We start from the raw sequence: 26,602 nt of genomic DNA, 5'->3' as shown, positions 1-26,602 counted from the left end.
AGGGGATTAGGAAGCTTCCCCTCACTCTGTTTTTGGGATCTCAGCAGATGCTTTTCCCTCTGGGGGAGAGGAACTCTGACCACAACAGATGGGAACTGGGGTACCAGGGCACACACGGTCCTTTTTCCTCTGAGCAACGGCTCTGGGAAAGCTTGCCCTTTGGCCACAGGACATCTCAGGGTGAGCAGATAGATGTGCCTTCTGCTCCAGGCTCCGTCCCTGATCAGCTCCTCAGGCTTTGGCTCCTCCTTTGGCCAGGCTTGCTGCTTTTCTAGACTGTTCTGTTGTTGTCACAGCTCTAATTTCAAACCTGCTGTCTGGAACTCCACTTATGCATCCTGCTGGACTCCATCCTCCACATTGCTGGAGGACCTCGAAAGAGGCAGCAGTTGCTGCTCTCCAGGTATCAGCCACACTGGGAAAGGGTTACATGGAAAGGGAGCCTTAAAACAGCCAAAGTGTTGCCATTTTGGTAGAAATGGAATGGCTACTCCCAGTATGGCTTAACTCTGTCTTACCTACTTCCTAGACACTGGGAGGTCAGGTACTTGTGAGTGTCACCTAAGCTGTCCTGGGGGGAGGGATGAGCTGCTAAAAGCAATGCTGGAGGAGGAGCAGCAATGGGCTCTGCATGGGCTGTTGAGTGGCTCTTGGGGATCCAGCTCCCCAGAGGAGCCAGGGGCTGGGAGAGCGGGTGTGTTTAACTTGTGTTGAGCGGTCTTGGCGTGGAGGGGTGAAACTGAAGTCCTGGAGAAACAGCGCTGGAGTCCTCCAGCACTGTAGGAGCAGACAGAGAAGCTGTCAGCTCTGAAGAATGCCCTTTTTCTCTTTCCCTGCTTCTGCCTAGCCACCCTTGAGAAGTGTAATCAGAAAAAAAGCTGCCTGGGGAAGCCACAAAAATGCAACAAGATACGGTTTGCTTGCCCAGGGCTCAGGAGCACAGTGACGGGGCTGCGAGGAGTCTCCCAGCGATGGTGCAAGGGCCACCTTCCAGTGCCGTCCAGCTCGTCTTATCATGCCGGCTGGGCAGGGGATCTGGCAGAGATGCTTTCCAGTCTGCTGCCCTTGGGCAGCCCTAGGACAAGGTTCTTGTGAGGTAGCTTTTAGGACTTCTGCCTGAAGAAGTGTCATGGTTGTTGGCAAGCTGGGACTGATTCCCATTCCCATGTCTGTGATGGCTTCACTGTGTTTGGAGAGTTTTGAAATGGGAAATGCTGGTCTCTCTGGCCTGAACAAGCATATGTACAGGAACGTCTGAGATGGACCCAGACAACCACACGGTTATGTTTATGACTTGGTTTTTTTTCTTCCAAAACATCTGCAGACAAAGGTGTGAGATGCTTATACAAATGTCTCGGCGATGGCTGCACAGCGGTGGCGATGTGTGCAGCAGTGCTCTGTGTTACCCCAACACAGAAAGTCCCAGTACTGTATGAAATTTGATTTCTGCTTTAACAGTCTCCTCCACAGCTCCTCTTAAAAATCAGTTTATGTCTCCTGCAAATTAAACTACTGTTTCACTTATGAAGTGTTTCATTCTACTATTAAGTGAAAGTGGGAAGCTGACTTTTGCATCACTGAGTACATGGCTGCAAACCCTACGACAGCAGATTGTTAATGTGAAATTAGAGATATTTCAGCAATATCTCAGCAGATTGCCTCTGCTGCTTAATAAAAGGCGCAGAGCTCCTCTGGGAGACAGACTCATGTGACAGTCCTATCTGGAAGGGCTGACCAAGCCATTCCCTGAGCAGGCAAGGGCCTGAGGGCTGTTTCTTTGCTGTGCAGGAAAGGAGACAGCCTTTCCCTTGCCCCAAGTCACCAGAGGGAAAACAGAGACTAAAACGCAGAGTAGAGTTGTGGGAGCTTGTGCTGCTTCTGCCCCAGTGCCGGTTGTGCTTCCAGCCAGATGGGTCCCTGGTGAGCCTGGTCCCACAGCCATCCCCTCTGGAGTATCATTTTTTGATCACAGATGGAGGCGCTTATGGAGTTGTCTGAGCTTTCAGGCATTGATACCTTGAATCCCACCGCCCCCAGCTACCCAGACATGGGGTTTCATGAAGGCAGAGCTTCCTTCTGTTTCTTTTCCAAGTGCCATCACCGTAGGGCTCAAGGCAAGCTTGACAGCCTTGCAGGAGGCCTGACTCTCCTGCGAAGAGCTCTCTCTCCTGCCTACCCAGTCAGGGAGGGGATTGCAGAAATGTGGGCTATCCCTGGCTGTTGGGGTGTCCCCCATGCAGCTGGGGTGCTGGGGAAGGCTGGCTTTCTCCTTGGAGTGTGTGTCCCTCAGTCCGTCTTACCCTCCTGCTGCTTTCTCTACAGTCTTCCAAACTGGCCTTTTGTCCCCAAACAATTCTGCTTTGCAAATGTCAGAGGAGGATCCCAGGGGCAGCATTGCTGCTCCTCTGCCCTCCCATCAGGTGGTGCGGAGGAAGAGGAGAAGAGAGGGATTCAAATTAACCCCGCTCATCCTTTCCGTTCCTCCTGCTGCCCAGTCCAGCCCCTTTCCTGTTGCCTTTGCATAGCTCAGAAGCAGATAAAATCACCTCTGCCAGGTAACCGCTGCTATCCTCCTCCGAAGGTGTGTGTGTGCCTTAACCCAGCTGCTTCTGAAAGCGCCGGCATTATGCCTTTTCCTCTATGGCAGGGAAACAAGAGTTGTCCCCTTCTGCCTCCCACTTGCCTGGTGTCCCCCTCGGCTGCTTTTCCGCTGCCTCCCGACAGCCCCCTCCGCTCTCCTCCGGCTCCTCTGACCTCCTTTGACGTGTTGCATTTCACTGTGACTGGTAACGGGGAGCCGATGAGAGATAAGAGGGGTGACAGTGTTACCGGCTCACGCTGCGCCTGAAAGAGCCAGCGAGCGGATGCTCTGCCTCAGCCCTCTCTCCGCAAAGGACTCGATTTTAGGAAGCACCCTGGACCCCTCCCTGGCAGCGGTGGAGCCCATCGGAGGGAGAAGGTGGGAGACGAAGGGGGGCGGCTGTGCGGAGCAGCGGGTAGACAGCTTTATTTTCCCTGGCTGTAAGAGGGAAGCGAGTCCAAGCTGTGCCCTTCCGATGTGTGAATGGGAGGGAGAAGGTGCTGGGGGACCGTGTACCTACCCAGTGGAGGGGCTGGCAGGGTCCCCCACGGCTGCAGGCCCCCCCCAGTGCATCGCCAGCCCCCCGCTTTGTGTGCAGGTTTGCGCCAGTTCCCTCTGTTTCGCTGGGATGAATGTGAGCGCCCGGAGCGGGGAGGCAGGGAGCGGAGACTGTTCAAACAAATTAAAAGCCCCCCCAAAGAGCAGCGGGCAGGGATGGTGGCGGTTGCTCTCCAAGTCACAAGCAGGCGGCGGGGGCGGGCAGCCCCCCGGGTGACCTTGGGCCGTGGGGCTCGTGCTCCGCGAGGCGTACCCGCCTGCTTCGGGCGTTTAATTCGGAGCGGGAAGCTGAACCAGAGCTTAGAGGAAAAGGAAAAAAATAAGGGAGGAGGGAAGCGGGGCTCGGCAAGGCACGCAGCAGGTTTCTGGTAGCGAATGGTCGTCCCTTGTTGCAAGCAGGCTGCTTGCAGTGGATGGCTCTAAGCAGGGAAATAGCTATGAATGGGTTTTTGTTTATTTTTTAACATGGCATCCACAACGGAGGGATCAAGAGGATGTGAAGGTAGCTTGCTGCTCTGCTAGTTGAGTTAACACAGGTTTTCTTTGCTGTTTCCTTGAGGGTCTCTTGGCACGGCTGTGAGTTGGCTGTCAGACACCCCTTCCCCTGGACGTGCTTCACTGACTTAATCTGGCTTTGCTCCGTGGGGCTGTTGTGAGATTTTTTTTGAAGCCCTTGTTTTTCCTCCGCCCAGCTGGCGTCAGGCACTGAGGATACAGAGACAAGTGCTCCTGCCTAGGGGAGGTTTGGCAGTAGGATTTCCCTCCAGGTCCGCAGCATCCCTTTATCTTCTGCCTGCTGTAGAAAGGCTTTGTGCTGGAGCTTGGGGAGCAGAGCCCACAGGTGACCTCTAACTGGATCAGACTTGCGTGCTTTAAATGTCTGTTCCTCTCCTTGTGCTCAGGTGTTCGGTGACAGGCTGGAAAATCATGTTAGGTAGGTGCTGCTGGAGGCTAAGGGGTGCCTTCTGCTTTGGAAAACAGGGAGGGAGGAAACCTGGTGGACTCTGAATAGCCACAAGAAGAGCGAGCGGGGATCCTCTCCATCTATTGTGCTCGTCTTCATATGCCGTAAGAACAGACCCTTTGGAAATTCATCTGAACAGCCAGTTTCTCGGAGTTTCTCATCACCTTCTGATCCAGACAGCATCCCCTCGCCTGGCCAAGGGCCACCACAGCCACCCTGGGCCACCTCCCTAGAGGCCAGCTCCCTCACCTGCCAAGCAGCCACATGCTGTGGGGGCTCGCAGACCTGTGCCATCGCTACTGAGGGATCCTTTCCAGCGGGCATTATATTTTTTTTCCCCCCTCCTCCTTAATTCAGCTCTGCAGCTTCACACTAAATAAGCATGCAGATGCCAGCTGCTCTCGTGCAGCCTGGCGCCTGCGGTTGGTTCGGGGAGGCAGGGCTTTCTACCCTCGAAATTTGAGGGATCGCCGTGGAGCGCGCTGTGGACTGTCCAACAAGTAATTCCTGGCTGAACTCCTCCCGTCTGGTGCTGTCTCTCTCTGACTCGCAGCGCTCCCTTCCCGGTCCTGTGGGCTGACGGAGCGCGTGGGGTGGCGAGTGCAGCCGGGGTGTAGCATGCATGAGCGTGCGGCGGGACCGGCGCCCAGGGACACAGGCGGGTGCGCGCTCGGACGCCGCGGGGGCCATGGCTTCGTTCGGGAAGCTGACAGAGTACTTCAGCCTGAGGAAGTCGAGGATGGAGCTGCGCTCCGGGCGGCGGGGCCGGCGGAGCGGGAGCTGTTGCTGTAGTGTCACCGAGTGCAGGTACGGGGTGGCAGTGGCCCATCTGTGCTGGTACCTCCGTGTGTGCCCAGGGGGCTGCGGGATGGGAGATGCAGTCTTTGGTGTTTTGCTTTTCCCTTTACCTCTCCGGGGGCTGGGAGCAAGCCAAGAGCTCTGGGAGCATCACCTTGTTCCTGTGTGGGGCTGCTGGGTGGCTCATTGCCGCGGGACATCTCCAGCAGGCTCTGTGCCCTCACAACCGTCTCCCTGCCCGGGGCACGTCCCAGGTGTCGGTGTTGCATCTTGGACGTCTGCTGGGTAACCCTGTGCATGTGTACCTGCTTGCCTCTGTCTTTTGCTTTCTGTGTTGTGCAGCTGCACTGTCTCCTCATTAGAGGAACGAGATTATTGTGCTGCAACTGCCCTTCCCTCCCTCTGCCCCTCGTGCTGCTGCATGCAAAGCCCCCGACCGCACAGGCAGAAAGACGTGGCTTCACAGGTGGAGTTGAACGTGTATGTGTATGGGGTGCTGACGGAGCCTCCTGGCACGCAGAGGCTGGGGAGGGCTGTGGGGGGTCTCAGTTGTGCTTGGGGACAGGGTGCAATGGTGAGGGGGCTCCTCTGGGCAGACAGACACACAGTTCATCGGCGGCTCCTTTGGCGTGTGGATTGGCAAGGGGAATGTGCTGGGGATGGGGAGGGGTGGCATTGGGCTGACTGGAAATCCTTGTGAGCAAGCTGCCGTCTGGGTGCTCAGGGTCATGGCGGGAGGCAGCAAGGCCAGCCCCAGCTATAGGGTGCACGCGTCCTTGTTTTCCATGTAAACAGAGTTATTGCAATTAAGAAAATTGCTCTCTGCCTGGGTGGCTTATGTCTCCTTGGATATTATGAGCAGCTTGTAGGACACGGCTAGCACTTGATGCTGCTCTGAGCTCTTTCCCGCTCTGTGTGGGCTCATGGTGGGGCAGAGGGTCACCAGCCTGAGCAGCGTGTGTCCCCAAATCCTCCTGCTGACCTGCACATGGTGCCTCCCTGCTTCTGAAGGGGTGCAGGTCTATGTGGGAACACACAGAGGGGAAAAATAGCACCAAGATAGCCATTCACCTTCTTCCCTGGCTGTTGAGGATCCTGTACCCTGTAAAGGTTATTGAATATCTGCAGATTAAAAAGAAGTTGGAGGTCTGTTGCTTGGGCCCCTCCTGCTGCTCTCTGCGTTGCTGCTGAGATGGTGAGACGTGATGTGCTGTTGCTGTCTCCTGTCTTTACTCAGCAGCTACAGGAGACGGTCGCCTCTTCCCTGCTTGCTTGAAGCACGGGGCGGTTTCTCCGGAAACGCAGAAACATTTGTGGCTGAGCCAGGAGCTTTGTTCTGCTCTTTTTTTGGCATTGTGGACAGAAACTATGATTTCTGCCCTCAGTTTTCTGCGGTGCTGGTGCAGAGCTGGGTGTGAGGAAGGTTGATTCTTCAGGTGCGGCCAAGCACGGCGTGTCCCTGGGGTTTGCTGGTGTGCAACTGAGCGCCACGTGGAGAGCGAGCGTGTGCCACGTCTCGGGCAGGAGGGAGATGAGGAGATACTCTCGGGGCTCCGCGCCCTATTGATCCCCTTTGCACAGGGTGCTACAGTCCTGGAGCTTGTGCTTTGGGGGCGAGTTAGGTGGTTTCCCATGTAATGGGAAATTTCACGGTGCCTTCCTAGCTCTGGGGCATTAGTCACAAAAGTGGCATTGCTGGTGTGTAGCTTATATACCAGATTTTCAGGGGGGAATGCTGGGTATGGACATGCTCGAGTGCTTCCCTCACGCAGGAGTGTGGCTCACCATGCATCCGTCGTGGCCATCGAGGCTGCTGCCTGTCAAAGCTCAGCCTCTGTGTGGGGCTGGTGGACGTGCTTCTCCAAAGAAGAAGTTTCTCCATGTGCCTGGGTGGTCTGGTGTGCCCAAGCCCGAGATGCAGGGAGCTGTGCTCTCCCTGCTCCTTAGTGTGTTTTGTCCCCCGTGCCATGCAGCTGCTCCAGGGCAGCCTCTCTGGGCTGGCTCTGAGCATGGAGACAGTGTTCCTGGTGCCCCCGACTCCCCCAGCGACAGGACGCAAGCACACCTGCAGATACTGAGCCCGTTCCCTTGATCGCACGCGGTTGATTACAGAAGTAAAAGTAAGTGTTGATTGAAGTATGGGATGCCTTTGAAATCAGTGTCACTTTTCACCCAGACTACTTGAGATTTTGGCTGGTTTTTTTCCCCCCAGTGTCTGTACATTGAGAAGCCCCAGTTGACACCCCCAACCCAAGCTGAACTGGCTGCTGGCATCCAGAAAGCCAAATGCTTCATGGCTGGGATCTGAAAGCAAACGAAAGGCAGCTGCTGCCATGTCTGTCCCTGTCCTTACTCTAGATGGTGCTTTTTCTAGCTCTGTTGAGCAACTTTCTGGTTTTATTTCATATCTTTGTGCTAATGTGGGCAAATGAAACAAGGAAATAAGATGTTCAGACCGCACGTTTCCCAGTGCATGGAGGTACTGGAGATGCTGCATCCCAGGCTCAGCAGCGTGATGTCTGACAGAGCCCACCAGAGCCCTGCCCTGGCCTCTGCTTGGCTCAGGGCAACTAGGCTCCCACCGCTCTTGCCGAAGCCGGGTAGACCCCTGGGACCACAGCAAACAAATGTAGGCAGGTCCTCAGTAAAGAGGATGCACCAACTGGTGTTATTAAATTGTAAATATAGCGGCCCCATGCATTCTCATAGGACCTAACAGATATTAGCAGGTGTGTAGTTATGCTCTTAAGTAATATGCCTGCATTTTTAAACTACACCTCCACGTAAAGCAATGCATATAAGGTGGGTTGAGTAAGTCTGCTGGATTTGAGAATTTGTGAGCTCAAACTTGTATGCAGAAGAGGAGCCCGGCAATAGCGTCGGCTCTCCCCATGTTCAGGTGCTATTGGGCAAATGTGCTGCTTGCAGGAGCTCTTCAGCCTCCGACACCCCCCGTGCCCTCCGCTCTGCTGTGACCTGTGGCACAGAGCTATGTCATGATTTACACCTTTGCTGTTACGTCAGCTGGAGGTTTTTCCAACCTGCGACTTGCCAGCTGTGCTCAGCAGGACAGATGCTCTGCTGTGGTGCTCTGGCATCGTTGCTTCATGTTTTTAAATCAGTTGGATAGTCAGATCTCCGGGGTTGAGAGGCTCCAGGCATGGCAAGCTGGGGATCAGAGTGTCCCCAGCATGCAGCTTGTACTGGTGTAGTGACTGAGCGTAAACATACCAGCCAGAGCCGATCTCAGGAAAGTGCATAAGTGATTTATTTGCAGTAACTTTTTTTCAGTCTAATAGAAGCATTGATGGATGAACCAAACGCTAAACTTGACTGGCTTTGGAGCTGTACCGCTTTGTGCAGGATGAAGGCCTGGATCATCACAGGGGTTGATTTCTGTGCAGCTCAGAGGCTGCAGCACTGGATGCAGGTGCCTGTGGGCAAAAGACAGGAGCAGCCGGGGGTGCCCTCTGAGGTTTGGAAGGTTGTTCTTTGTATTATCTTACAGTGCTAGCCTCAAGATGCTCGTGCCCAGCTCTCTGCATGTTGGCGGGAAGGGTACAGAGGATCCACTTTTGGCATGGAGGAGTAATGAAAGGAAAAGACAGGTTATACAAAATAACTTGTCTATTTAGTGAGCTATTTCTAAACTGAAAGGTCTGGACAACTCATTTTGAGTTCCTGCAGCTTTTGAAAGTGGATCAGAAAATTGAGGAAGGCTATTGTCTCATTACCGGGCTGAGAAAACATCCTTGCTCTGCTGTGAGTGTGCTGGGGGAGGCTCCAGGACGAGTTGAAGTTTTCGGAAGCAGGCTGGCACCTTTCCAAGCTGCTGGTTTCAGCCAAGGCTGCCTAGCAGCGAGCTAGCCTGGCAGAGCCCTGGGCTGAGATCCTGGGCGCTTGCAGCGATTCTGGGAGGATGCGGGTCTGGTGTCACCTGACAGAGTTAACGGTTTTTGGAGAATTTCTCAAGGAGACTCTTGGAGTTGGTCTCAGCCTGAATGCAATGCTGGCAAGCAGAAACCCTCCAAGAACACTAGTGTTTTCGCAGGAGCCATGACCCTACAGCAGTAGCAAATGGCACTTCACTAAAAATCCCAAATGATGTCCAGGGGTGGCTTTTGGGAGGCATTGTGTCCTCTAGACTGGAACTCAGAGGCTGTTTGATTTACTGGCTTGTTGTCTTGGCCCAGTACTGTTTTGGGATAGATCTGCTCACCTGGCTTCAGGATGCTGATGCACTTCTCCCCTCCTCCACGGTCCCCAGAGCTGCGTACAGTACCCGCAGAGGGGCTCTGATGTGCTCATCGGGAGATCACTGCCTAGTTATGGAAAAGGAGATCTTCAGGATGGGGGAAGAGGAAGGAGAGATTTGTGCCTGGTTTTGGATCTCGCGTCCTTCTCCTGGGGGAGACCTTTGGCCTTGCAGGCAGCAGAACTGAAGGCCCCTAAAAACCTGGGGGGTGAAGAGCCTATGGCCTCAGTGGGCTCCAGGAGAGGAGTTTTTCCCTGTCTTGGGGGAGGCAGTAGGGCGACCTGCAGCAAAAACCAGGGAAGCTAAGCTTGGGAAACGGGGAGGAGAGGTGGTTGGCTTGTGCTGAACTGGGGAGTGGACAGGCAGGGTGTTTGCTTTAGGGTTTCTGTGCCTTTTTTCTCAATATCTGAATTAGTGTTTGAAGTTGGTGTTAATTAGCAATGAATTAAATTATGTAAGAATTAAATTACATAAAAATTCCAACTTGCCTGGCCTGTTTTGCCCATGTCATTAGATAATCTCCAGCTGAAAGAATGTTGCTCAAAGTGATGCTCCACCTTTGCACTCTCAGGGGGAGCAGAGGTGGGTCCAGGCATCCCTGCTGCTCTCGGAGGTCCCAGGTCTTGTGGGGAGCTGGACCAAGGAGCTGCTCTTCACAACGGGAGCTGTTACTTCTCTTCCTTTGGGGGTATTTTCTACACTGATATCCTCATGCATGTTCCTTGCTGTGTAGTTTGATGGGCTTTGAGATGGGTGAGTGGGGAGGGGTAGTGGGCAATGTTTTCCTGGCAGGATTGTGCTTAGTTGTTTTTGGGTGTTTAAAAATATCTCTTCAGCTCTGGCAGCACGTCTGTGTTCAAGCACACGGTCGTGATGGGGAAGAGGAGGAACTGGCAAGTTTTGGGGCTGGAAAACTGCACTGAAGGAACAAATCCTGTGCTGGCTGAACACAGCATGAGGCATAAAAATGGCAGCAAGTCTTCCACCTCTGGCTTATGGCGCAGCCTTGCCAAGACTCCCCATTGCCGGAGTGTGACTACTTTGTGCATTGTCCCGGGGTGTGTCACAGTGGCACTGAGTTGCCCAGTATCACATCAGACACGGTGCTGGTGACTTGGCCCATTCCTTCCAAGTCCCGATCTGGGGGTTTTTAGTTGATGCTGGCTGTTCTAAACACCTGTAGGAGTTGAGAGCCAGTAGGATGGAGCAAGAAGCCAGTCAGGGTGCACGGAGTGGTGGGGCGGTACCTGGAGCTCCAGGGCAGCCTCCATCCATCTGTTAGCCTCACTGAATGCTCGGGGTGTCTTGTGCACCCACCTGCAACATTTAGTCTTGCAAATGTGCATGGACCATTTTTCTTAAGTACTGTATCCTGCAGCTTGAGCTGGGTGAGACACTTTTAACACACGGTAAAACTTGCCCCCAAAGGGGCATCTGAGGGGCAGTGAGGGATCTCTCATACATGGCTGATAGTTTGACTGAGTTTTCCTGCTTTGACATGTTTTGAACAAAACCTTTCTGCTTCCAAATGACACGTCAATATGGAAAGATACCTGCATTTTAAAAGAGAAAACAAATAAAGAACTTGTAAGTGTTTTGGGTTGAGTGAGAAGTTTCTGCCTGAAATTAGTCAATAAGGTGTTTATGGCACTTGTATTTCAAACTTCCCAGCGCTGACACCTTCCTTGCCTGCTGAGAGGCCAGCAGGAAAATGTGTGTGGGTGCATGGATTTGCATTTTTGCTGCAACAGATCATTGTAACTTATTTAAAAAAAAAAAAAAAAAAAAAAAAAAAGTCCATCGCTACTGTGTGGAAGTGCCCTGTGCTAGTGCCTAACAAGGCTGAGCTGGAAATACAGTCCTAACTCCAGTGTTAGTGACTCAGGCCGTAGCCTGCTTTGCAGAAGTGCCAAGTGCTCATTAATCCTGTTAACTGTAACAGGCAGCAGACACCCAGCATCTTTACGACTTTACTGGTGTTGGTGTGGCTGTGCAAGAATGTGAGAAAGAGCTTTAGGAGCTGGAGCTGAAAACTTCAGCCTCTTTCAGATGGAGAGATGCTGGGTCGGGGAGCTCGGCGGTGGGTTGCAGGATGCTCTTGGATTGCACAGCTGGATGGCTGGCTGTCCTCCGGGGCAGCTTGTGTGCTTTTGGGTGAGGCTTGTTTGAAATCACGGGTGCTGCCGCTGCTCTTTCCCTCCTGGTCTGGCATTGCAGTGCTGTGTGGCTGTGGCTGTTGGGGTAACTGGTGCCGTTCAGCTCTTCCCAACTACCTCCTTCACCCGCCGTGCTGGTGGTGTGCAGTGAGGTGAAGGACCGAGTGTTCCTCCTCTCTCCTCTGCGTCAGCTTTTCCCCAGGCTGTGTGAGTGCTGCATCCCCAGTGTCTCACAAAGATGACAAGCTGTCAGACGTAAACGGTTCTGTTTTGTGAGCAGAGTGGCAGTGCCACAGGAGGAAATGACATTTAGGTTTTGTTGCTTGATTGAGCTGCCTGGGCTTTGCATGTGCCTAGAGAGGCTTTTTAGCTTTGCTCTCCCCTGTTGTTTGCATCACTGTGGCTGTGGTCTATCAGGAAGAGGCTTGGGGAGCAGCATGGAGAAGAAATCTCTCTCCCCATCGAACCTGTCCTTGCAAGAGGCCTCTCTGCCAGAACCTGACACACCCTGGTTCTCCACGGAGGTTTCCGTGCACTGGGGGACAGTTCCAGTTCCAGCACCCAGTAACCTGGCCACTGCTCTGCAGCACCCCTGGTCTCAGAGTGGGCTGCTGGCTCCATCCTCTCTTGCACTGTCGTGGTGCTGGGCACCAGCAGGTTTGCAGGGGGAAGCGATGTGGACAGAGCCAGGCATGCCTTGCTTCTCTGGTCCTCTCTGCCTCTTGGTGCTCCTCAAAAACCTGCTCTCATGGCTGTAGGTAGAGGTATGTTTAATATCTCTCCATGAAAGTGCATGCGTGTGTGGGCCTGGGAGCTGGCTGAGAAAATCAAACTTTATGGATCTGACAGGCTGGAAAAGCATGTCTGAGCTCTCAGTGTCATCTTTCTGGGTTTTGGGGACATGCTGTATCTAAAGCCAAGTGATGTGGTTTGCACCTGATGTTCTTCCTTGATGCCTAGCTCCTGGTCTCCTTTTAAAGCTAATCTTTGGGATGGGAGATGAGGTTGAGAACTGATTATTTTCTGTACAAGCTGAAGCTAATCTTCACCTGGATTAGGCAGAAAAAACCGTAGTAGGTAGTTGGATGGAGTAACAGGAAGAAGGGGAAGTTATACTGGTATTAAGGGGAATTACACATGTAGCATGACTGCGGAAGACTTCTTCAGCAGAAAGCCTTGTCCTGTGAGTCACGGTTGTTAGAAAGACTGTTTGATTCCTAATTCACCCACTGTTTTGGCACTGAGTCACAGCTGGGTGGGTGTGCAGGTAGGAAACAGAAGCACCAGCAATACACACCGGGACTTGTGCACGGAGAAGGGGAAGGAAGTGATTTCAGACAGCGGATGTGAATTTTAACAGCTTCTAATAAAAGCGGTGGCTGGCAAGGGGAAGATTTCTGAATGGAGGTTGTCCCTGTTTGCCCTTCTCAGCCTGCTTCTGCTTCTGCAGGGCAGCCCCAGGGTGTGTGGGGATGCCAGGCAGCCCAGCGCCTGGCTGGTGTGGCACAGGGGGCTTTTCTTGCTCTGCTCGTGGAGCAAATGCAGCTCTCCAGCTGGGAGTGGGTTTTGAGGGGGGCCCTGCCGGGCACAAGGGAGCTGTGGTGATGTTGGCTGCCCTGCTAACAGCCATCAAGATACCTAGCTGCATTGACATCGCTTGCCTTGGGCGGTGAAGGGAAGGGGCTTTGTGCCCTCGTGTGCCTCAAGGAGATGTTGAGCTGAATGTCCTGTGGGGAGCCCATGAGGATGGTGGTGTGGGAGCCGGTGAATGCCCGCAGGGGCAGTGAGCAGAGTCCTGGGGAGCCAGGAGGAGGTGCTATTGTGATCTGGAGGGGTCTGAGCACAGAGTATCATCTGTCCATCGCCCTGCTGGCATGCTCAGCACCCTGGGGCGGGAGGCTGAGCAGGGGAGGACCTGTCCTGCCAACAGCCGCCTGTCCTTGGATGCTGAAGGACCTCCTAAAAGTGACCAGCCCTGACCTGGCCTCCACATGAGGGTGGGAAATTGGAGACAGAGCAGCGATGTGCCCAGCCTGGCACCCTCCTGTGGAGAGGTTTGAGTGTGTTCTCTCCTTCAAACCCCTTGCTGGGGGAACAGCTAGCCCAGGAGGAGAGGGCTGCTCCTGAGAGAGCATCCAGCTGATGCTCTCCTGCCGGAGGTGGGCTGAGACAGGGTTCCTGAGGAGTTGGAGAGGAAGGGGAGGAGGGACGGGTTGAGAAAAGAAGACTTTTTCTGAACCCGGGCAGAAACATTTCAAAGAGGAATGAAAAAAAGGAGACTTCTTTTTAGAATATTTCAAATGGGAACACCAGAATACTTTCTTTAATAATTAAAAAGTAGGGAACACACTTCTGTGTTTTCTCCTGTAGGAATAGTTGGCAATTATACAAATTTATGCAAAATATTTTTAGTTTTCATTTTTTTGGTGGGAAAGAAGGCAGGTGGGAATAAACAGCTCCTTCTGGTTAGCTGGCTATAGCAGCCACTTTGGTGTGGGGGCAGCAGAGCAGAGCCCGGACCCTCACTCCCGAGCTGAGGTGGCCCCTTGGGTACGGGCACCGCTGCCTGAGCACCCATGTGCTTCCACAGGTGTTTGGTGCTTGGAAGCCACTGGTTTGTGCCAACCGGCTGCTCCAGGCCTGCTGCTGCCTGCCTTGTGCACAGAATTCAGGTGACCACCTCTGTTACATCTTTTTTGCCGCAAATCCATGTTTGTGAAAAACTGGAAAGCTTCAGCGCATTTTTTTTTTGTTGCTTCAAAGACCAGATAGCTAAAATTTAGATAATGGAAGTACGTCCTGGTGCATGTTATAGAAATCTCCAGAGATATACCCACAGCTGGCACCCCGGGGTTGCAAGGGGTTGCCACTTAGAGCAATAGAAACTCAGGGGTTATTTATTCCTACCACCTTGATGACATTCCAAAGGCATAAAAACTATATTACATTTATATTCATGAGGAACTGAGGCCGTTTTTATCTTGGGGAGGCTTGCTGCTGAGGAAATTCCCAGTCTGTTGCTGGCTGGGCTGGACTGCTTGGGATTTCATCTTCCTGCCATCTCTGGTGCGGGCGGCTGCAGCCTGCTCCTGCACAAACCACCTGGCAGCCGGTAGGAGAATATTATCTGAACGCATGGAGAAAATGCATCCTGTGAGGGAAGCATAAGAGCAATTCACACTCGTGGTGCTATTAACCCCTCGTGGTGCTGTTTGATTAGGTACAAGTGGTCGTGCAGGGGGGCAAAGGCGAGCGGAGCCCCGGTGCTGGGCTGCGGGGCTGCAGAGGCCCTGGAGAAGTGGGTTTCGGCAGATGTGTGTTGGTTCATCCCCCTGGTGCGTGTGTGTTGGGAGGCCCTGAAGCAAGCAGCTGTGCTGGCTTTTAATGTTCGTCTTTTCCAGAGGGAGGTAGGGAGAGAGGGAGCTTATTCAAACTGAGGATTTTAGGGGCTGTTTTTTCTCCCAAGGGGCAGCGGCAGGTATGTGCTTCCCCTGGCAGAACCCGTCTCTGCCTTCCTCTGCAGGTGCTGAGCTGAAATTGCTCACAGACAGCCTGGCAGCTAAAGCTGCGCCCTGGCTCTTGCTTAGAAACAGGCTGATTCTGGGCTTCTCTCCGCTGCATCCCATGCGGCGGGCCTGCAGCCCAGCCCTGCGGGGCAGCTTCTTGCCCTCTGTGGCCGCGGGGCTGGCGGGGACCCAGACCAGAGCCTGCCTCGAAGGAGACCTGTGCCTGAGCACTCCCGCCTGGCCTCCCTGCTCCCGCAGCCAGGGCTGCTCTTCTGAGCCTTGCAGCTGATCAGCACCCTGCTTCTTTTTGGCTGCTTTTCTGGTATTTTGGGACTGTTTGCTCTTCACTCTTTCCCTCGCAAGACAGATAAAACCCATTAACCACCCCTCAAGGCTGGGAGGGCAGAGGCGAGTGCCTGCCGTGAGCAGCTGCTGTGGGGGTTCCTGCCCTTGCTGAAAGCTCTGCTCCTCGCTCCTTGTGGCATCCTTTACTCTTTCATTGAAAGCCATTTTTTTAGGGATGTTACTGTGACATGTTGGGAGCATAAAACCATCTTGTTGAATGGACTTGTTGTCCATTTGACCATGGTGGTGACCTGCCTCTTGTGCTACTGATGTTCTGATGCTTCAGAGGAAAATGAAAACCAGCCTAAGACTCTGGATGAAAGGTGGTGCCCTGGGGGATTTAAAACAATATGCTGTCCAAGCGTATGATTATAAATATGTTTTTTGACCAAAACATATGAAATAATTCTTTTTGCTAGGGGTTAGTAGTCAGATAGGTCAGCTTTGCCATTGTTAGCTTCAAGTGCTGGAAAACTTGGTCACGCTGCAAAAATTTAAAACAATCCAAGCAGTCCCGACAAAGGTCTCAAGTGTCTTAATGCTTTCTGTGCTGCAGCACGTAGAGTTCACTCCCCTGTGTTTGTCAGGAGCAGCAGTGTCCTTTCCAAGATGATCTCAGCAGCTTTTTGTCTTCTTCAGCATGTGACTCGGATTTTGAGGCAACAGGGGAGACCAGCCCTGTGTCATGAGACTGGGAATGGGATCAGGAGTTTGGCAGTGCGGCCGATGGGCATCCCTGGGAGGGGCTGTGCTGGGGGGGCAGCAGCGAATGAGCGCTGCGGCTCCGGTCTTGCCTCAGTGATTTTGTGCTGGTGCAGGGTCGGTGAGCAGGGTGGTGGGTGCTGGAGTTGGCTGCGGTGCTGGGCGTCACACAGGACCCCCTTCGCATCGTCCCCGAAAAGTGTTTGCAAATGTAAAGGATGCAGTTGTGTATTTATCTTGCAAGTTAGCCAACCTTTTAAAATTTGAGCCAGGATGCTTGTCTTCCATGTTACTTGCGCTTCATTAGCTTTTGTCTCTGAAATTTTTCAAGGGCAAACAGGAGATGAGTAATCGCTGCAAAAGAAAAGCCAGGGGCCAGGGCACAACATCTGTGGTCCAGTATCTTGTGAACTTGGGAAGTGGGAGGTTTTTGCTCTGTCCCAGCCTTTGACAGGTCACATAACCTCTTCTCATCTCTGCTTTCCCCACCTTTAAGCATCAGTATACGGTTAATGATGGTGTGGCACTGCAAGCTTTGTCATTTGAAGCAATGAACTGTATCATTGTCTGCATTGCTCTTCTCTGGGCCAGTTTCTTTCCCCTGACTTAATATGCCCACTATGCAGCAGCTCAGTCCCAAACACACTTTGCTGTTCCCCGCCGGCCTCGGGGGCTGGCCACATTTCTGAGTCATTGGTGTGTCCCCTGCATCATGCTTGTGAGCTGACTTTCAGTGTGCAAGATCTTTAGGTGAGCTTCCTAATTCATCTAAAATACCCTTCTTAATAAGGTGGAGAGTGCAGCCTCAGCCCTCTTTCTTCTGGAGAGTGGTCCGTGAGCCTTTTGTGTTCCCTGCAGAGCATCCTAGGCGCCTTTGGCCATCCTCTCTGCTTCTCAGGTGTCTGGATGGCAGAGCCTGGCTACGAGCACGGGGACCCTGGGGCGTTCACAACACTGGTCCCTGAGGATGCAGGTCACGCTCTTGAGCTGCCTGCAGGGAGGATGCTCGCCTGTTCCGCCGTTGTGCTGGGATTCATGCGTTCACCTTCATCTGCCCTCTTTCCCTGTTATCAGAGAGAACTCTGTGAGCAGGATAAATGTTCACACTCCATAAATGTTTCTGCTTCTTTGCCTGGCCCTGGGGAGTTTCTGTCTTTGGACTTTGTTTGTATTGAGGAGGCGCCACTCCAGTGGGTCTGGGCTGGGCATCTCTGCCAGAGCCCTCCCGCTAGCCCGATGCCTGCTTCTCCCCTGTTAATGGTGTGCAGGTCAGCGTAGCAGGTGGGCAAGAGGGTGCCCAGGACTCCTCTCCGCTGTGGGACGTGGAGGGGATAGTCTTGTGGCATCGTAGGGACAGAGTGTGTCTGTGCGCTGGGTCCGGTTGGGGCAGGGTGACTATTGACAAGGGCACCCGTGGGGTGCACCTGAGCTGGGGAAAGCCCTGGGGGGACTGGGGAGAGCTCCCCGCTGGCTGGGGATTTGGTTCACTGTCTGCAACAGAGCCGGAAAAAAAGGTTCTTTTAAGAAAGAAACCAACACACTTCGAATAAATGAATGGCAGTGTCTGGCCCCAAAGTATTTCCTTTTGCCTTTTTAACAATTACATTTAAGTAGATGTTGAAATGGGAGCGTTGCTATCAAACACAGCCACGGTGCTTGGGTTCAGAACTGCTGATCTGAAACGTTACTGGTTTTTTAGCTTGTTTCCCTGCAGCAGTGTGTGAGGCTGGCTGGCCAGGGGTGGGTTTGCCTGCTGGCCAGCTTGGACTGATGGGATGGTGCCGGGGGGGTGAGTGCTGACAGAGCAGTGGTAGGTCTTTAGCACTGAGTAAAATGCCTGGTGGGTGAGAAGCTGTCGGTAGTGTGGGCAGTGGCTGGGTGTGACAGCGACTGTTGCACACTGCAGAGCTCAGGGCTCTTCAGGCAGCTGCTGCCACAAGAAGGACTTTTGGCCTTTTTCTGGGAAATTTGATAATTGGCCCCTGGCCCAGCAGGGTGGGTGCTGGGGAGTAGGGCTGAGTCTCAGGGCACAGCTGCACTCGTAGGGTGCAATGGGTGCTGAATGCTTCTCCTCCAAGTAGCTCTTCTGAAATGTTTTGCTGAGGCTCTCCCTGTGTTTCCTGGCACGTGGGGTGTGCAACCTCCTCTCCTGCACCTCCCCAATGGCCCCTGAAGGCTGTCTCACCCATCCTAATTGAAATGCAGCTTTGCAAGGACAGGAGCAATTATTCCTCTGATGCCAGGCGGTGTTTTGTTCAGTGCTTGGGTGATGGCCCCTGCTGGAGAGATGCACTTCAAGCTGGAGAGATGGCAGGAGAGAAAGCTTTTGCAAACCAGCTGGTGGAAATCATGGTATTTACGAGCTCACAGCTGAGCTTGGGAAGGTATTTTTATAACTTCACATGGTTTGGGTTTTTTTTTTCCTTCTCTGATCTTGCAAGCTGAATGCTGTTTTGGTTTTTGTTTTGCTTTGAAACTGTTTCACAGCCAGATAAAAGATGCTCTGTTTTCAGCTATCATCCTCCACTCTTCAGCCCGTTACCTTTTAACAGCATGAAGACAGTTTTGTAGAGGCTTGGCTTGAGTTGGGAAGAGAAAGATGTCACACGGCTGAACTCCTCCTGCACGGGGGATACCAGCTGTGCTCTGGGCAGGCAGCAGAAGGGATTGCTGCTGCCTCCTCTCTGGTCCCAAATGGTTAAAAAGCCACCAAGTGTGGCTGTGTGGTCCCCAGTGCAGGACTAGGACTGTCCGAACTTCTGATCCAGGGAAGATCTGGGAAACAGCGGAGGACATGGCAGCAGAACCTTGGAGGTGATGGGCAGGAGCTGCAGGGTGGGCAGACTGTGCGAGACTGTGCACGGGGCTCGGCTGTCCCATGCAGTGATGCTCAGGCTTCTCTGCTAAAATGGGGGTTGCCTCCCTCGGTGGTGTCGGCTGCTTCTCTCTCCTGGCTGCGTGTGACGGGGGTCCCGCTGCAAGGAAGTGGCGGATTGTCACCGCTCACTGCCCGTGAGATGAGAACTGGTGCGGGTCTCGGGCTGCTGCTGTACTCAGATATGTATACCGGGCAGAGAGAAAAGATTTTCTGTTTTGGTGTTTTTTTGAATGCGAAGGAAAGATTTCTCAGTGATTTCCTCTGGTTTTGCAATTCACAGGGTCATTGGAAAAGTACAAGTGACTCACGGGTTTGCTAACAGTTGATAAGGTTTTCAGAGCAAGCCGTGGTGATTTGAACACGCATGGGTGGCCTGTGAAGGCTATGCTCTTCCTAAATCCTTGGGCTTTGGTTTTTGAGGCCAACTGGTATTTCACCTGGTTGTATCGCTTCCTCTCAGACTCCTCTAGGTTTCCCCACTGCTGTGCCATCCCCTTAAACTTCACTCTCTGCCCTCCGTGGGGCCCTGTCGCGGCTTTGGGTTTTGGATCACACTGACTTGCATCCCAGAGGCTGCTGCCACTGTTGCCTTGTGCTTCTGCCCAGAAATGGCTTCTAAGGCACTTGCAACCTCCTCTGCTTCACCTCTCCTCCTGCTGCTGCTTTTTCCTGCAAAGCCCCCTACAGAAACCAGCTGCAGGTAGATGTCTTGTCTCCTGCTGCGGTCTGGACAGGAATGAAGGAGAGCATCACACAAATTGCTGCTAATCTCCTCTTCCCCATCGCACACAGCCTCCCCGCAGCGGAGCTCCCACCCGGGGAGCGCCGTGCACTGCTGGGGTGCCGGAGGCACAGCCGTGCCGTGCTTCGGGCTCTGGGAGCTGGGCTGGCCCGGGCCCGCAGCCTGGGCTGGTGGGGTGGCCGTGATCTGGCTCTGCTCCCAGCTGCTCCAGCTCTGCCTCTGCCCTGGACACGGATGGGAAGTGGGGTGAGGCACTATGGGGATGACAGTAAAAGATGAACCCTGCACCATGGAGCTGAGCCACTGCTGGGAAACCTTGTCCTGCCCTGGCTTCTCCAGGAATTTTCGAATCTTTGTTTGCCTTTTGGGGCTGTGAGCTCTTCAGGATATGTGCTGTCCCGTTGTACCTGTCACCTTACACCCAGTTGGGTCTCTGCAAGCTGTTTCAGGGAATGGATGTGCGTGTTTTGTTTCTTTTTTTCAATTTTGCAGCCACTGCTTGTGGTAAGAGGCTGTGCAGTCCAGGCTGCAGAGGAGGGGCACACCGCCTTCACCCTCTTCCCCAAGCAGTGGTGCATCTGCCCTTGCCCCAGTCCAAGAGAGGGTTGTGGTGGGTAATTGCTCCTCCTGGCTTGTAGCATCTCTCATTTTCCCGAATCCAGCTGAAACCTTTGCCGAGTTTATAAGGTCAGGTTGCTAAGTTACACCTCCTTGGAGGAGCAGACTGAGCAGCGTGTTACAGGCAGGAGCAGCCGCCAGCTGGGAAGATCTGGGAGTGGTGTCCCTTTGCAATAACCAGGCTCTCCTGGCCCCTATCCCTGCCATCCTCCGTCAGTCCCGGGCTAATCTCAGTACCTCATTTAGCCGTTTTTCCCCAAACCTTCAGCTTTATAAGCTTCCTTTGCTCGGCAGATTTAGTGAACTAATTGACTGGGGATGTAGAGAGGCCACCCACAATTACCTGTGAAATGCTGTGCGGTCCTGCAGGAGGAGCAGCAGCCATTTGGCTTCTCAGTCTTCTTTTTTTGAATCCTTATTTGTGTTTTGGGGCTGTGAGCTCTTTGGGATATGCGTTGTTCCCCTTGGAGCTTGGAAACGGCCTTGCGTGTTAGGCTGTTGCTAAGCCACAGCTTTGGAGCAGGCAAGCAAAGTCCGGAGCATCTGGTGCCCTGCTCCTCTGCCCCTCTCCCTCTTTAGCCTTGCTCCCTGGCTTAACCTCCTGCTCTCCTTCCCATTTTCCGTGAGCAGCCTGCCTCTGGGAAGGCTGGGGAGGAGATGGATTAGCACAGTGCACATTTGGGTTTGTATGAGAGCTGCTGGGACTGAGTGCTGTGGCAGGACAAGGGCTTCCCTCTTCCCAGGAGTGGGACATCTCTGGAGGTTCACCATCCTCAGGCATTTCCAGGAGATGTGAGGGAGGTTTTCTTGCTCAGTTCCCTGAGAAATTGTGTAAATCGGTGAGGTTTATTTGGGTTCTTTTTGGATTGTGGGAGTAGTGGGTTTCGGGTTATTTTTTTCCCTCCTGCTTGCTATCTCTGTTGTGTTGCTGGATTTCTGCTGTCCTGGTTTTGCCTGGCGTGGTGACTCTTCCATGCCTCCCCTGGGTAAGCTGGAGACTCTGTCCTCTCTAGGTTGGGCTGGGAAGTGGCCTTTGGAGAGCAGCTTCTCCCATGTCGAAATAAGCAGGGAGGACAGGCTGGGGTGTGTGTGTGCAGTTGCTTGCAGGAGGGATGCAGGATCTGGCTTTCCCTGGTTTAATTTGCATTAACCTTTTCTCTATCCTTCCCTTCCCTTTATCTCTGCTCAGCCCTTCCCCTCTCTTTCCCTGGGGTGATGGAGAAGCCATCCAGTAAGGACATCACCATGGGGAAGGCACCAGACACAGGGTGCAGCTTTTGAGATGTGTTCTGCCTCTTTTTTTCACCTTTTTTTTGTCACGGTGGCTTTTTTTTTTGTTATCCTGTTTGCTTTCAATAAAAGCCTGGGGAAGTAGCACCCCTGTCCCCTGGGTGCCACGGGCAGGGGCTGGGGTGGGGGATGCTGGAGCAGTCTGCCGGGCTTGCACCCTGCCTGACACAACCAGCTTGCGCCCTGCAGCTCTCCCCTGGGCTGGTGGCAGGGGACCAGCCCTGGTGACTGTTCTCACATTTCCCCATCTGGCTGCGGACTGGGACTGATGGAGCTGTCGCCGGGCTCCTGCCTGAGCTCTTGCACAGAGCCAGAAGGATTTTTCCACCCTTGTCAAGACTTGATTATGTACTCTCCTTTCTACCAAAATGCCGAACAGCAGCTAAATATAGGCTGTACCAGGGTCTATTATGGCTTTTCTAATTGAGCTTTACACTCCATCAGGGATCTTTACTAATGGGATGTGGCATCCTTGATAGCGGCTAGCTGTGGAGCCTTCTTGGGAAGCATATGTAGATGCAATGTGACTTCCTGGTGGCAGCAGGTCCCTGCTGACAGTTGCTGCTGAGGCCTCTGGAGTTGTGCACGGGATGGTAAATCCACAGAGCCAGAGCGTGCGTGGGAATTCAAGTTCAGATTTCAGATCTAAACAGGTTTCTAGTTGCTTTGCTCTTTCTGATATAAATCGTTGTCTGTAGCTATGCAACTTAACAATTGCTCCTCTAAGGGTATGGATTCTTCCCTTTTTACCCCCATGTGATCCATGTGAGTGGTACTGTAGGCACAAAGGGACGTTGACACTTAAAATGCTAATGCCATTCTGCAGGTGATGGGAGCTATAAGCAGGTGTGTTTAAAAGCACCGAGATGTACATGCAAGAAAAAAGGAATGTTTTGAACTCTGGCAGAGCTCAGGACTCATTTATGCAGCACGGTGATATGTTAAGTTACATCCCTGTTGTCTTGTGCCAGTGAAATGTGTTACAATGAGAGGTACATAGCTTTACTGAAATAGAAACAACTCAGGATGCTAATTCTGGCTTTGTATCTCCTGGCATAGCTTGTTTTCATGTCAAGGCAAGTGAAGCATGGGGCTTGGAGTGGGCAGGATGGTGCTGTGTGTCTGGTGCAGCTGCGGCATGCCTCTGCAGGGCTGGGGCAGTGCTGTCCCTGCAGCTGTCCTCTGTGGAGCAGAGCAGCATCATCCGGGAATCAAGGGCGAATGCAATTAATGCAGAAATTAATAAATTTCTGAACCTAAACGTCAAAACATGGTCCCCAACCTTGCTCTGATGGACGCATCTTTTAGGGTCTGGGTAAGGGGCCCTGACGGTGAGCGCAGGGGCTGCCTGGTACCTGGGGCTCCTGCCCTGAACCCGAGTTCTGCCCATGTCCATCGGGCATCACCGTCCCGCAGGAGATGGGTGCACAGTGCGTAGCTCTGCCCCGGCCCCTATGTTGCTGCTCACCTGTGAATTACATCAGACGCCAGCACCAGTTGGGAGCTGCTGTTACATTTGTAAAGGGAGTGAAAAACGGTCATAATAAACATAGCGGTGACAGGCTGCTGCTGAGGATCAGGAGCTTTTGCATGATAGACTCTCTCTGTGTGACCTTGAGGACCGGCTTAGTGGAAATAGGATAAAATTTAGTGCTCTAGCATGCAGGGAGGCAGAGTGCTGGCCCTGCCGTCTGCACCAGGAGCTCAGCTCTGCGAGATGCTCTGGGATGGGTGGAGGGTGCAGGGTCCGAGCTGGAGGGAGGGCGAGCAAAGGGTGTGGAAACGACCATGGGGAATGAAGGCTCATTTTGTGAGAGGAGGCTGAAAGAACTTGCCTTAATCAGCCTAGAAAAATGCAGGCCGAAAGGGGCTGTGACTGCGGTGTAATGGAAATTAATCATGGGAGCAGACACTGGAGAGGGGGAATAATTATTTAAGCTAAAGGTTAATATTGGCACAAGAACAAATGAGCATAAACCAGCTAAGAATTGAATTTTGGATGGAAATTTGAAGGTTTTATACCATTCAGTATGAGATTCAGGAACAGCCTTGTGTGAGGAGAGGCCCTTTGCTGAGCCCCATCGGGGCGCGGGTGTGGGCTCTGTGACAGCGGGGAACAGAGAACAGCCTCGGGGTGATCCCAGCCCATAGCCCTCGGCACAGGGTGATCCCTCCACCTCTCCTCACACCACGACAGTGCTGGGCATCTCTTCCTTTTTATCACATTTCTGGGATCTTTGCCTCATGGCCTGGACCAGTGTCATCCCCAAGGAGGGGACCTGAGGACCATCCCTTGAGAGAGGCTGTGGGGTGAAGCAGGAGAGAAGGGGGCCTGCTCCCATGTCCCACTACAGGGCTCAGCATACTCTGGGGTTTTGGAGGAGGTGGTGGTGCTGATGTGTGTCTTGGTCACACCTGCAGCTTTTAAGCCCTGTCATCAGACTCAGTTGAGTTTTGACCCCACATAGACCTTGAACTTGGGTTTCTACATGTTTCATGACACCTTTGTGACCTCTACAGTGCCTGCTGCGTGAGTCTGTCTTGCTATAGTCTGGACCTGGTGACTGGTGGAGTCACCATCCCTGCATGTGTTTAAGGGTCGTTTAGATGAGCTGTTGGGGGATGTGGTGTAGGGGAGAACTTTGTAGAGTCAGGCTGAGGGTTGGACTCGATGATCCCAAGGGTCTTTTCCAACCTGAATGGTTCTGTGATTCTGTGACCTTCCCTATAGCGCATGTCCCTGGGACCCTTGAGTGACCTGGTTCCCACCACAAAAAGCATTCTGGTGTCTCAGATGATGCTCAGTGCTAAGTGGGGTTTTTACTCTCTTAAAGGCAATTTGTATCACTTCAGTCTTGAACCCTCTGGTTTCTTTATTTGCTTAATTCTGATTATTTGTGAGTTTTGAGGTGGGGTGGGTGCTAGAATGCTTCATGTGCTGTTTATGCTGATTGTGGCTTACAGCTCAAGATGCAGATTCTAATTAAAATACACTGGCAAAGGGAGAAGGCTTTACTGAAATAGCAGCAGCTTTGCAAACGAAGGGTGCAGCTTGGTGTTGGGAAGGACTGTGTGCTCTCAGTCCAGTGGCAGCGTTATGTGTTACAGAAGTGTCCTGGCCTGAAGAGGCCATCCCACCTCCTGAAAGGGGTATGCCCTGTGTTTTCTCCCCTCAAGGTCTCTGGACAGAAAGCTGCAGCGACCGCTCCTGGGGAAGTCCCGAACGCTGCCCAGCATCCCGCAGTCCCCGGTCCTGAGCAGGCTTCCCCTCCTCGACTCCACGGCGTACAGGGAGGAGATGCCAGAGCAGAAGCCCTACAAGAAGCACTCGGCCTCTGACTGCCAGAAAGGCTGCACGGTCCCTTCTACCGGTGAGTGCCACAGCACTGGGGGGAGCTTCCACCCCTTTCTGCCAGAGGGCCTGAAAAATCCTAGCAAATCTTTCCCGCTTCTCCAGGGGCACAAATAACAAAATAAACGCAATTCCAGTCTGCGTGAAGTTTATCCTTCTGCAAAACCAGCCCTTCTTGATGAGGTTTAGGGTTTTTTTGCCCCTCTCTGAGCCTTTCTTCGAGTCTGTTAGATAAACCTCCCCATCTTTCATATTCCACTGATGAAAAAGCGGAGTTGGCTCATGAAAGCCCAGTGCAGGGAGATGATGCTCCAAGTCCTCTGCCTCTGGGTGAGCTGTGTCTCCTGGCTGCATGTGCTGGGGCAAGCTGCTGCCTCAGTGGCTCTTCGGCCTCTGCAACAGGCCAAAGTGCCTCTTTCCTGTGGTGTGAAGTGGCCTCAGGGCGCTCATTGCTGATCTCCATCGGGAGTGGTGTCAGACTGCAGCACTGCTGTGCTCTTCCCTTGGTCCTGGCCTGGGGTGGGGATTTGCTGTAGCAAATGCTCCCCAGCCTGATAGTGTGCCTTCAGGTCAGCTGAGGGTTTTTATCATGTTCTACTCCTGTGCTGATCCTGATGAAATACTAATATGCTTGGGCCAGCTGCTCTGAACAAGTTTATTGGCAAAACCGTTGATGGCCAAAGTGTTTCAGTGCTTTTGGTGCCAGTGGAATCACACTGGGACCATAAAAATGATGGGGAAAGAAAAGGATTATTAGCACTGAAACAAAGATAAGGCCTGCGAGCCAGGGCTGGCAATCCAGCGCTAAGTAAAATCCTTATAAAGCAGCTCCATTCAAACAGCACCCTTGGATTTTTTTTTATTTTTGTTTTTTTTTAAATCTAACCTGCTCGCAGTCAGATCACTGTGAGCTACCCAGCAGAGCAGCTGTCCAAACCCTAGATTAATTTTAATGCTTTGCAGGCTGCGTTTCATTTCCTGGTGCTACTAATTCTCCTGAAAGTTGTGCACAGAGCAGATCTTGGCACGTTGCTGAGCCCATCCTGCTGTGCTCCTCTCAGTGATACTCCTGCGTGTGCTGCAGTACCCAAGCGACTGCTCTTCACTCTGTGTGGGTCCCATGGTTTTCTTTTCAGCCCATCAAATTGTTAGAGCGGGTCTTGGTATGGGAGGAAGTCCTGTGGGAACGCTTGTGTAGCTGGCTCCTGGGGACACGAGGGGTTGGGACACTTATGAATGGGTAGGGAATTGCAGGCAACTCCATTGCTTGGAATTGAAGATGGCTTCTGAGGTTCTGTGAGCCCTCAGGATTTCCTGCATCATGATTTGCAAGGACAGACCTGAATAAATGGTGGAGATCTGCCACAAAACAAAGGGCTTTGCAGGACTTGTGCCTGAGAGAGCATCCACTGTGAAGAGCACAGCACCCAGGGCACCCTTCTGCACCCGGCAGGTCCCTGGTTGGTGTGCTGGTGCTTCCAGGGAGCTGTGCTGGAGGTGGAGGGAAGGAGTGGGAGGCTGGTGTTGGACTGTGGGATGAAGTCCCAGCGTGAGTCAGACCCACTGCAAACCTCATCACCTTCTGCTGCAAACGCCTCCTCTCATGTGAGTGCAGACGTGCTGGTACGCCACAGAACAGCCACCCTAGAGCAAACCCTGTGCACAGCCCTCCCTGCACAGCGGGTGTAAGGAAGAGCCCTGATTGCACGTAACAAGTGTTTAGGTTGTTTCTTTATTCATGGCTGGAAGGTACATATGATGCCAAGAAGAGGAGGTGTATGAAAACCCTCATAGGTTGGAAGACTTCCTCCACAGCCAGAGCCTTGGATGAATGAATGAGGAGTTGTTCTCTGTCCA

General features: G+C 52.9%; 1 protein-coding gene across 4 annotated transcripts in view; it reads left to right on the top strand.

Annotated features, from left to right (window-relative positions):
* LOC141950754 (ankyrin repeat and fibronectin type-III domain-containing protein 1-like) overlaps positions 1-26,602 on the top strand; it is a 261,302-nt gene that overhangs the window by 53,655 nt on the left and 181,045 nt on the right. For all 4 annotated transcript variants that reach the window (XM_074886019.1, XM_074886022.1, XM_074886018.1 and 1 more), the window contains one exon: positions 24,571-24,764. In XM_074886019.1, the coding sequence (XP_074742120.1) occupies positions 24,571-24,764 (194 nt within the window). The remainder of the gene's footprint in view (positions 1-24,570; positions 24,765-26,602) is intronic.

The sequence above is a fragment of the Strix uralensis genome, chromosome 16, assembly GCF_047716275.1.
Source record: "Strix uralensis isolate ZFMK-TIS-50842 chromosome 16, bStrUra1, whole genome shotgun sequence".
NCBI classification, from domain to species: Eukaryota; Metazoa; Chordata; class Aves; order Strigiformes; family Strigidae; genus Strix; species Strix uralensis.
Note: the sequence above shows the minus strand (reverse complement) of the source record. Positions and strands in the feature narration are given on the sequence as shown.